The following is a 12,692-nucleotide window of genomic DNA, read 5'->3' on the forward strand; positions in this document are numbered from 1 at the left end:
TCCGACTTGCTCTGAAAATCTGACGAGGCGAGGCGCGGAACTCCCGCGGGAGCGAGCCATGCGCAGCCTTCAGAGCGAGGCGCCACAGTACCTCTCACTCGGCTGCTCCCGGCTGGGAAGCGACTTGCTACGGTCGCGCAAAGCGCCTATTGGCTCAGAAAAGTTGTCAGTCACCAGCCACGTGACAGCCAGGGAGTTATGAGACGTTTGATTGATTGATTGATTGAAAACTTTATTATGTTATGCGTTATCATCATATCATCATGATAAACTTCAAGCTGTCAGACACACACACACATACACACATGCGTCGTCTGTTTTGCCTCAATACTGTATATATAATTCTGTTTTGCCTCAATATACACAGTATACATATATATATTGATGCAAAACAGAATTATTCAGCAGTGTGTTGTGTGTGCGTGCGGCCAGGAGCGCGCAACAAGATGGTATACATTATGGTATATGAATAGTATATTCCACTATAGCAGTATATGGTGTGCTGTACATTTGAATCTGATCTAATTTTGCACACGGCCATCGCATTATAATGAGCTGGACAGGTGTGTAATGTGTGTGTGGTGGTGACGTGAACGCGTATCTGCCATGCGAGACTAGGCGAGAGGCTCTCGTGATATCGGCAGTGTCCGCCTTTTTAACTCCTCCCCCGGCTTCACTCGGCTACTCTCGTCTACTAGTCGAGGCAAACCGAAATCCATCTCGAACAAGCCTAGTGTGGTACTACCTTAACAGCATCAGTGGGGTGCTACCTTAACAGCATCAGTGGGGTGCTACCTTAACAGCATCAGTGTGGTGCTACCTTAACAGCATCAGTGGGGTGCTACCTTAACAGCATCAGTGGGGTGCTACCTTAACAGCATCAGTGGGGTGCTACCTTAACAGCATCAGTGGGGTGCTACCTTAACAGTATCAGTGTGGTACTACCTTAACAGCATCAGTGGGGTGCTACCTTAACAGCATCAGTGGGGTGCTACCCTAACAGTAGGCTTGTTCGAGATGGATTTCGGTTCGCCTCGACTAGTAGACGAGAGTAGCCGAGTGAAGCCGGGGGAGGAGTTAAAAAGGCGGACACTGCCGATTTCACGAGAGCCTCTCGCCTAGTCTCGCATGGCAGATACGCTTTCACGTCACCACACACACATTACACACCTGTCCAGCTCATTATAATGCGATGGCCGTGTGCAAAATTAGATCAGATTCAAATGTACAGCACACCATATACTGCTATAGTGGAATATACTATTCATATACCATAATGTATACCATCTTGTTGCACGCTCCTGGCCGCACGCACACACAACACACTGCTGAATAATTCTGTTTTGCATCAATATATATGTATTATATACTGTGTATATTGAGGCAAAACAGAATTATATATACAGTATTGAGGCAAAACAGACGACGCATGTGTGTATGTGTGTGTGTGTGTCTGACAGCTTGAAGTTTATCATGATGATATGATGATAACGCATAACATAATAAAGTTTTCAATCAATCAATCAATCAAACTTCTCATAACTCCCTGGCTGTCACGTGGCTGGTGACTGACAACTTTTCTGAGCCAATAGGCGCTTTGCGCGACCGTAGCAAGTCGCTTCCCAGCCGGGAGCAGCCGAGTGAGAGGTACTGTGGCGCCTCGCTCTGAAGGCTGCGCATGGCTCGCTCCCGCGGGAGTTCCACGCCTCGCCTCGTCAGATTTTCAGAGCAAGTCGGACAACATTCTAACCGTCATGCAACGCGCTTGGCGAGGCAGTAGTGAAACCTGCGCAGATCTGCGTCCGCCTATCCCATCTCGAACAAGCCTAGTACCTCTCACTCGGCTGCTCCCGGCTGGGAAGCGACTTGCTACGGTTGCGCAAAGCGCCTATTGGCTCAGAAAAGTTGTCAGTCACCAGCCACGTGACAGCCAGGGAGTTATGAGACGTTTGATTGATTGATTGAAAACGTATTATGTTATGCGTTATCATCATATCATCATGATAAACTTCAAGCTGTCAGACACACACACATACACACATGCGTCGTCTGTTTTGCCTCAATACTGTATATATAATTCTGTTTTGCCTCAATATACACAGTATACATATATATATTGATGCAAAACAGAATTATTCAGCAGTGTGTTGTGTGTGCGTGCGGCCAGGAGCGCGCAACAAGATGGTATACATTATGGTATATGAATAGTATATTCCACTATAGCAGTATATGGTGTGCTGTACATTTGAATCTGATCTAATTTTGCACACGGCCATCGCATTATAATGAGCTGGACAGGTGTGTAATGTGTGTGTGGTGACGTGAAAGCGTATCTGCCATGCGAGACTAGGCGAGAGGCTCTCGTGAAATCGGCAGTGTCCGCCTTTTTAACTCCTCCCCCGGCTTCACTCGGCTACTATCGTCTACTAGTCGAGGCAAACCGAAATCCATCTCGAGCAAGCCTAGTATCAGTGTGGTACTACCTTAACAGCATCAGTGGGGTGCTACCTTAACAGCATCAGTGGGGTGCTACCTTAACAGTATCAGTGTGGTACTACCTTAACAGCATCAGTGGGGTGCTACCTTAACAGCATCAGTGGGGTGCTACCTTAACAGCATCAGTGGGGTGCTACCTTAACAGTGTCAGTGGGGTGCTACCTTAACAGTGTCAGTGGGGTGCTACCTTAACAGCGTCAGTGGGGTGCTACCTTAACAGCGTCAGTGGGGTGCTACCTTAACAGTATCAGTGGGGTGCTACCTTAACAGTATCAGTGTGGTACTACCTTAACAGCATCAGTGGGGTGCTACCTTAACAGCATCAGTGGGGTGCTACCTTAACAGTATCAGTGTGGTACTACCTTAACAGCATCAGTGTGGTACTACCTTAACAGCATCAGTGGGGTGCTACCTTAACAGTATCAGTGGGGTGCTACCTTAACAGTGTCAGTGTGGTGCTACCTTAACAGCATCAGTGTGGTGCTACCTTAACAGTATCAGTGTGGTGCTACCTTAACAGTGTCAGTGGGGTGCTACCTTAACAGCGTCAGTGGGGTGCTACCTTAACAGCGTCAGTGGGGTGCTACCTTAACAGCATCAGTGGGGTGCTACCTTAACAGCATCAGTGGGGTGCTACCTTAACAGTATCAGTGGGGTGCTACCTTAACAGCATCATGAGCTACCAAGTACCAACATGTCCCATTCAATCTCCATGTTCATTGAAAAAGTTTAAACATTTAACAAAACTGGCCAAATTCTCTGCCGTTGACTAAAAACACTTCAATCAACATCTGAAATGAAGAAGGAAAAAAAATAAATGCTAACCTTTACTACTATTACTATTATGCACTTTGCTACTAAGTTATCTTCCTTGCCTATATTACTACCTACTATGCTAAATTATGTCTTTACTACTATGCACTCAATTTCAACACTGTTTGACGAACAATCTCACTGACCCTTTTAGCTGCCAGAGTTGTACCCTTCCTGCTGACTTTGTCGTACACAACTTGTACGTCACATTGGATAAAAGCGTTCAGCTAAATGACTGAACACTTCAGCGAAATTACTGAACACTTCAGCTAAATGACTGAACACTTCAGCGAAATGACTGAACACTTAACACTTCAGCTAAATGACTGAACACTTCAGCTAAATGACTGAACACTTCAGCGAAATGACTGAACACTTCAGCGGAATCGAAATGACTGAACACTTCAGCTAAATGTAAATTACTGAACACTTCAGCGGAATCGAAATGACTGAACACTTCAGCTAAATGTAAATTACTGAACACTTCAGCTAAATTACTGAACACTCAGCTAAATGTAAATGACTGAACACTTCAGCTAAATGACTGAACACTTCAGCTAAATGACTGAACACTTCAGCTAAATGTAAATGACTGAACACTTCAGCTAAATGACTGAACACTTCAGCTAAATGACTGAACACTTCAGCTAAATGTAAATGACTGAACACTTCAGCTAAATGACTGAACACTTCAGCTAAATGTAAATGACTGAACACTTCAGCTAAATGTAAATGACTAAACACTTCAGCTAAATGACTGAACACTTCAGCTAAATGACTGAACACTTCAGCTAAATGTAAATGACTGAACACTTCAGCTAAATGTAAATGACTGAACACTTCAGCTAAATGTAAATGACTGAACACTTCAGCTAAATTACTGAACACTTCAGCTAAATGTAAATGACTGAACACTTCAGCTAAATGACTGAACACTTCAGCTAAATGTAAATGACTGAACACTTCAGCTAAATGTAAATGACTGAACACTTCAGCTAAATGTAAATGACTGAACACTTCAGCTAAATGTAAATGACTGAACACTTCAGCTAAATGTAAATGACTGAACACTTCAGCTAAATGACTGAACACTTCAGCTAAATGTAAATGACTGAACACTTCAGCTAAATGACTGAACACTTCAGCTAAATGTAAATGACTGAACACTTCAGCTAAATGACAAAATGAGCGATGGGCTTCATGTCTGATGTCATTATTTGCGCCACCAAAGCGGAAGCCACCACCGCCAGTACTTCTGCGTTCTGTAGCATCTGATAGGAAGGGTCTCATCTGATAGGAATAGTGTCTCATCTGATAGGAAGGGTCTCATCTGATAGGAATAGTCTCATCTGATAGGAGGAGAGTCTCATCTGATAGGAAGTGTCATCTCATCTGATAGGAAGTGTCTCATCTGACAGGAGAGTCTCATCTGACAGGAGAGTCTCATCTGATAGGAATAGTCTCATCTGATAGGAGAGTCTCATCTGATAGGAAGAGTCTCATCTGATAGGAAGAGAGTCTCATCTGATAGGAAGAGTCTCATCTGATAGGAGAGTCATCTGACAGGAGAGTCTCATCTGATAGGAGAATAGTCTCATCTGATAGGAGAGTCATCTGATAGGAAGTGTCTCATCTGATAGGAGAATAGTCTCATCTGATAGGAAGTGTCTCATCTGATAGGAAGAGTCTCATCTGATAGGAAGAGTCTCAAAGTCTCATCTGATAGGAAGAGTCTCATCTGATAGGAAGAGTCTCAAAGTCTCATCTGATAGGAGAGTCTCATCTGATAGGAAGAGTCTCATCTGATAGGAAGGGTCTCATCTGATAGGAGAGTCATCTGATAGGAAGAGTCTCATCTGATAGGAAGAGTCCCATCTGATAGGAAGTGTCTCATCTGATAGGAGGAGAGTCTCATCTGATAGGAAGAGTCCCATCTGATAGGAAGTGTCTCATCTGATAGGAGAGTCTCATCTGATAGGAGAGTCTCATCCGATAGGAAGAGTCTCATCTGATAGGAAGAGTCTCAAAGTCTCATCTGATAGGAAGAGTCTCATCTGATAGGAAGAGTCTCATCTGATAGGAAGAGTCTCAAAGTCTCATCTGATAGGAGAGTCTCATCTGATAGGAAGAGTCTCATCTGATAGGAAGGGTCTCATCTGATAGGAGAGTCATCTGATAGGAAGAGTCTCATCTGATAGGAGAGTCTCATCTGATAGGAATAGTCTCATCTGATAGGAGGAGTGTCTCATCTGATAGGAGAATAGTCTCATCTGATAGGAGAGTCTCATCCGATAGGAAGAGTCTCATCTGATAGGAAGAGTCTCATCTGATAGGAAGAGTCTCAAAGTCTCATCTGATAGGAAGAGTCTCATCTGATAGGAAGAGTCTCATCTGATAGGAAGAGTCTCAAAGTCTCATCTGATAGGAGAGTCTCATCTGATAGGAAGAGTCTCATCTGATAGGAAGGGTCTCATCTGATAGGAGAGTCATCTGATAGGAAGAGTCTCATCTGATAGGAGAGTCTCATCTGATAGGAATAGTCTCATCTGATAGGAGGAGTGTCTCATCTGATAGGAGAATAGTCTCATCTGATAGGAGAGTCTCATCTGATAGGAAGAGTCTCATCTGATAGGAAGAGTCTCATCTGATAGGAAGAGTCTCATCTGATAGGAGAATAGTCTCATCTGATAGGAGAGTCATCTGATAGGAAGTGTCTCATCTGATAGGAGAACAGTCTCATCTGATAGGAAGTGTCTCATCTGATAGGAAGAGTCTCATCTGATAGGAAGAGTCTCATCTGATAGGAAGAGTCTCAAAGTCTCATCTGATAGGAAGAGTCTCATCTGATAGGAGAGTCTCATCTGATAGGAAGAGTCTCATCTGATAGGAAGAGTCTCATCTGATAGGAAGAGTCTCATCTGATAGGAAGAGTCCCATCTGATAGGAAGTGTCTCATCTGATAGGAGGAGAGTCTCATCTGATAGGAAGAGTCCCATCTGATAGGAAGTGTCTCATCTGATAGGAATAGTCTCATCTGATAGGAAGAGTCTCATCTGATAGGAAGTGTCATCTCATCTGATAGGAGAGTCTCATCTGATAGGAATAGTCTCATCTGATAGGAGAACAGTCTCATCTGTTAACCCTTCTGTCCCCAGGTGACCAAGTCCAACACCAACCCAGACGACCTGGGCGGGCTGGCCAACGAGCTGACCAACGAGTTTGGAGACCTGGCGACCGAGGCCAAGTACGCCGCCATCACGGCTGAGAACGACGAGGTGAGCGGAGCTCCACATCCACCTTATACCCTGTTTCTATCAGGGATGTCCCATATTATCGGCCGATATTGGCATTAAAATGTAATATTGGAAAATATCGGTTTAAAAAAAAAATATATATATATTTTTTTACATTTATTTACCCAGGCACGCAAGTAAGAACAAATTCTTATTTTATTTATTGTCAAAAGTATGCATAATGTTGTGTTAATTCCACAACAAGAGATATGTAATGTTAATTTACCTGAAATTATTCAGTTTTTTGGGGGGGGGGGGGGGGGGGGGGGGACCCTGCATATATCTGTATCGGTTGATATCGGTATCGGAAATTAAGAGTTGGACAATATCGGTATGTCGGTAAAAAAGCCAATATCGAACATCCCTAGTTTCTATCATTTCATTTTCTGGTATTCTATCAAAAAATTCCAAAGCTATTCCTGTAAACGGCCGACATCCTGTCACTGAACCGACCTGCGCCATGCAGGGCTGTCTATAGATATGCTAATCGATTTTTCTATCATTTGGAAACGAACTCAAACCACAGACGCTAAACACCCTCTCAGTCTAAATACCATTTTACGGGGCCTTTGAATAATAAGACGATGATATCATCTTGGAATGTCTGGTTTGTTAACTGAATGCAAAGCAGCTCCTGGAAAGCGAGTGTGCGGGGACCACCGCTGACTAAGCGGCAACAATTGTATTGTTTTGAGAGTAATGTTGACCTCCTCCCCCTCCTGCAGATCGGGTGTCACATCAAGAAGCAGGTGGGCGAGCTGGGCTTCAGCTGCACCGGGCTGGTCACCAAGGCTGGAGCCCTGCAGTGCAGCCCCAGCGACTCCTTCACCAAGAAGGAGCTGATCGAGAGCGCTCGCAAAGTCTCCGAGAAGGTGAGGCGTCCGCTGCACTCGCCAACAAGTACACTGTAACTGTATTCATAGAACACATCTCACCCCTAGGAAACTGTGTATGATGGGTCTGGTGGCTGACTCCCAGTGCACCCTGTGCGCTCTGGGGGCCACTGGCACCATCCATGGCAGCATCTGCACTAGGGCTGCAACGATTAGTCGGCATAATCGACGACGTCGATCATAAAAACTCGTCAACGCAGAATTTTTGCATCGATGCGTCGTAAAAGATTTTTTTTTTTTTTTTTGTTTGTTGCACCACCTATCTTTGTGCAAGTGGCTTCTCAGCTCTGGTCCAGCTGAAGACAAAGCAGAGGAACAGATTGGACATTGAGCATGACCTCAGAGTTGCTTTGTCTACCATCACCCCAGACTTTGAGACTCTTGTCAGGAGCAAACAACATCCCCAGTTATCCCATTAGTTCCCTGGGATGTTAAGCTAAGAAGTCTGCTAAGAAGGATATATAATTTATTATTATTATTATTATTTTATTTCATTGTGTTTTTAGCCCTAGTTGCACTTTTGTTGCAACCCCAGTTATCCCATTAGTTCCCCCAAACGTACTGTCGGTCTGTTATGTTAAGCTAAGAAGAAGAAGAGCCCGGAAAAGGAGCCACGCCCACAGGAAGCAGAGATGGAGGGTGTGACAGAAATAATCGTTAGATTAGTCGACTAATCGAAAAAATAATCGACAGATTAGTCGACTACCAAAATAATCGTTAGTTGCAGCCCTAATCTGCACATGTTCTGGGAATGCCCACTGGTCGCTAGATTTTGGAGGGCCATAACTGCTAAGGTTTCAGACATTATGTGATTTGACAATACCACTATCAACAACGACACTACTACTAAATGATATCTCTCAGCTGCCGGCTCCTATACAGCAAAAAAATACTCGTTTTTAGCGCGACTTACAGCAGCCGGAAAATTTATAGCCATGAGATGGAAACAACCCGACAAACTTACAATAATTAATTGGGCTAGGCGGCTGGGTGGCGCAGCGGACATTGCGCTCGTCACCAACGCAAGAGACACCGGGTTCGACTCCGGCTGTCGGCGTTGCCTCCGGCTTGGGCCGGCCGTCATACTAACTCGATTGGCAGAGTTAGCTGGTGGGAAGTCGATGGGTGGCAATCTGGACGTTGTGGACAGCGACTCCTACAGGTCGGTTGGGGACGCCTGCACAGCAGAGACAGGAAGTGGCGGGGGTAGTGTGAGCCTCCCATACGTTACACCTCGCCAATGAGAGTCCGTGCTGGCAGGTGAAAAGATGTGACAGGCTGCCTCCACATGTATCGGAGGGGACATGTGATGCAAGGCTTCTATCCTCCCTACAACCAGCCAGTGGGGGGCATATGCGAGCAATGTTCAAAGACAGGGGAGGGGAGAATTGGCACGACAAATTGGGATGGGAGAAAAATTGAAAATGAGGAGAAAAAGTGGATCAAAAAAATTATAATAATTAATTGGGCTTTAACATTCTTAGATGTAATTTAATTAGAGATCTCCACAGCTCGCGTAATTGGAGTCAGAGAATCTAATATTGTGTTGTGGACATCGGCAGCTGAGAGAGAGAGATCCTCGATCTACTGTAGCTCGTTGGAAGATGCGTCTTTTAATGTCTTTTAGCATTATAATTTATTATTATAATTACATTTACATTTTTATATATTCTCCCTGTCTTGTGTTCCCAATGTCATTGTTTTTAATGTTTTTTACTATAATGTATCTGATTTAATTTAATTCGTTATGTGAATGGACATAACGAATGTCTTATTTGAATTGTTATTGTGTTATTGTGTGTATTATTGTGTCTGTCACATGTATTAAAAAAATAAAAATAACAAATAAAAAAACATTAGATATCATAGCATATCAACATCCTGACGAACCTGCATGAACCCATATCTTCTCTGCTTGTGGTTGTCTGTCTGTGCCTCTCTCCCTCTCCGTCCAGGTGTCCCACGTGCTGGCAGCCCTCCAGGCCGGTAACCGTGGCACCCAGGCCTGCATCACCGCCGCCAGCGCCGTGTCGGGCATCATCGCCGACCTGGACACCACCATCATGTTCGCCACAGCCGGCACGCTCAACAGGGAGAACTCTGAGACCTTCGCCGACCACAGGTACAGCGCTCCACTGAGCTGGGTCAGAACTCTGAGACCATCGCCGACCACAGGTACAGCGCTCCACTGAGCTGGGTCAGAACTCTGAGACCATCGCCGACCACAGGTACAGCGCTCCACTGAGCTGGGTCAGAACTCTGAGACCTTCGCCGACCACAGGTACAGCGCTCCACTGAGCTGGGTCAGAACTCTGAGACCTTCGCCGACCACAGGTACAGCGCTCCACTGAGCTGGGTCAGAACTCTGAGACCATCGCCGACCACAGGTACAGCGCTCCACTGAGCTGGGTCAGAACTCTGAGACCTTCGCCGACCACAGGTACAGCGCTCCACTGAGCTGGGTCAGAACTCTGAGACCATCGCCGACCACAGGTACAGCGCTCCACTGAGCTGGGTCAGAACTCTGAGACCTTCGCCGACCACAGGTACAGCGCTCCACTGAGCTGGGTCAGAACTCTGAGACCTTCGCCGACCACAGGTACAGCGCTCCACTGAGCTGGGTCAGAACTCTGAGACCTTCGCCGACCACAGGTACAGTGCTCCACTGAGCTGGGTCAGAACTCTGAGACCTTCGCCGACCACAGGTACAGCGCTCCACTGAGCTGGGTCAGAACTCTGAGACCTTCGCCGACCACAGGTACAGCGCTCCACTGAGCTGGGTCAGAACTCTGAGACCTTCGCCGACCACAGGTACAGCGCTCCACTGAGCTGGGTCAGAACTCTGAGACCTTCGCCGACCACAGGTACAGCGCTCCACTGAGCTGGGTCAGAACTCTGAGACCTTCGCCGACCACAGGTACAGCGCTCCACTGAGCTGTGGCCGTGACCCTTTTAAATTTTTTATCAAATCTTTTTTTATTTTCCTTTTTTCACAACAAAAAAAAACACTACAATAATACATAAGACACCACAAGACAATACTTCAATAATATTAACTACAATAAAAAAAATAAAAAATAAATACAGAGTAAAAATGAAAAACAACACAAACACCACAAAAGACATTAGACATTTCCTCCCCCACTCCGACCCCCGGACCCCCCAGGACCAACACCCCAACCCCGCTCCGCTGCAAGATGGTGGTCTTAACCTTACCGGCCGCTGCGACCCACAGCTCAATGCCGGCCTGTCCCACTCCACTTACACATGCAGTAGAGATTTCCATATAAATGACATCCAGTAGTGTCCGAGACCAATTAATCATTGAGAGTTTCTCAGATGCCGCTGTGACCCTTGTAGTAGTACCCAAGTAGTAATGTTAGTCAATTTGGAATTGGATCAGAAAATTCCTATGACCCCAGTATTTTTAAACACTTTCAAATCCTGTGTTCACATCATACTGATGCACTGAACGCATGAACATGTTTCATTACTCGGGGGGGGGCAGAAATCATCCTGCTGCTGTTGTGACCTGGTGTGTGTTTCTTGGGCTAGTAAAGCTCCCAGTGGCTTCTGTACAGTTCAAAAGCCATTGGCTGTACTTTTAAGTTTTCAGGGAAATTGTAAGTGTTGTGTTCATTCATAGTCAAGGACAGTAGAGGTTGAGTACTTTATTATCTAAAGATGGTAAGTTAGTGTTGTGTTCATTCATAGTTAAAGACAGTAGAGGCTGAGTACTTTATTATCTAAAGATGGTAAGTTAGTGTTGTGTTCATTCATAGTTAAAGACTGTAGAGGTTGAGTACTTTATTATCTAAAGATGGTAAGTTAGAGTGTTGTGTTCATTCATAGTTAAAGACAGTAGAGGTTGAGTACTTTATTATCTAAAGATGGTAAGTTAGAGTGTTGTGTTCATTCATAGTTAAAGACAGTAGAGGCTGAGTACTTTATTATCTAAAGATGGTGAGTTAGAGTGTTGTGTTCATTCATAGTTAAAGACAGTAGAGGCTGAGTACTTTATTATCTAAAGATGATTAAGTTAGTGTTGTGTTCATTCATAATTAAAGACTTAAAGAAGGCTGAGTACTTTCTGATGATGTATCAGACTCATGCTGTGATATCAGTGACTTGGAGTTATATAATACAATAGAAATACTTTAATCATCCCGAGGGAAATTTGGCTTATATGGTTATATAGTTATATGGTTCTTCATCAGCAAAGGGTTCAGTTGAATATCAGAGGAAGCCACACGCGGCCTCAGAGACCAACGCCGTGGCCAGACGACCTGTTCCACAGGATCCTCAGTCCTCACGTCCTCTTGTGTTCCTCCCTCTGCACCAGAGAGAACATCCTGAAGACGGCCAAGGCTCTGGTGGAGGACACCAAGCTGCTGGTGTCCGGGGCTGGAGCCAGCCAGGAGAGGCTGGCCCAGGCCGCCCAGTCCTCCGTCCTCACCATCACCAAGCTGGCCGACGTGGTCAAGCTGGGAGCCGCCAGCCTGGGCGCCGAGGACCCCGAGACCCAGGTAGGATGGCTGCCCGGCTAACTGCCGGTGGAAAAATAATGTTTTAATAATTGATTGATTGATTGATTTTATTTATGGCTCCAAAGACGCAACAAATCCAAGGGAAGACATGCAAAAGTGACGACACTTATTTCCAGCAGGGTCAACTAGATAGTAATAATTAAGATAATGAAAACAAAAAAGGGGCTCTCACTTGTCATTTATTGTAAATGATAAGATAATATATCCTGATAATATATGCAGTATATTACATATAACCTTTTGTTATACAGACATTGGGCAGTGGTATATTGTTATTATATCACAGCTCATAACACAAATCAGAGGACCAGCCCCCTTAGCTGTGATGTCATCACAACATATCACAGCCTGAAGTCTCCCAAGTCTGGCAATATGAAAGTTATAGACTCATTCCAACAGTTTTATTGCTAATTGAATTAGACTAAATAGGAGGAAATGGGTCCTTCCGGCTTCCTGCTCGTAGTGTATGGTTGCCGGGCAACGGACACTAGCTTGTTTATTTTTTAGCTCTAGCTAGTGAGACAGCCGGAAAGCTGCCTTAACCCTTTCACTGCCACACTACAGAAGGTTAACCCTTTCACTGCCACACACGACAAAAGGGTCAACCCTTTCACTACCACACTACAGAAGGTTAACCCTTTCACCGCCAC

At 45.0% G+C, this 12,692-nt stretch overlaps 1 protein-coding gene across 1 annotated transcript in view; it reads left to right on the forward strand.

Annotated features, from left to right (window-relative positions):
* tln1 (talin 1) overlaps positions 1 to 12,692 on the forward strand; it is a 207,178-nt gene that overhangs the window by 154,477 nt on the left and 40,009 nt on the right. Inside the window, exons 22-25 of the mRNA XM_084325947.1 lie at positions 6,465 to 6,584; positions 7,328 to 7,474; positions 9,451 to 9,617; positions 11,838 to 12,021. Coding sequence (XP_084182073.1) covers positions 6,465 to 6,584; positions 7,328 to 7,474; positions 9,451 to 9,617; positions 11,838 to 12,021 — 618 coding nt within the window. The remainder of the gene's footprint in view (positions 1 to 6,464; positions 6,585 to 7,327; positions 7,475 to 9,450; positions 9,618 to 11,837; positions 12,022 to 12,692) is intronic.

Source organism: Notolepis coatsorum, assembly GCF_963971535.1.
Source record: "Notolepis coatsorum genome assembly, chromosome: 12".
NCBI classification, from domain to species: domain Eukaryota; kingdom Metazoa; phylum Chordata; class Actinopteri; order Aulopiformes; family Paralepididae; genus Notolepis; species Notolepis coatsorum.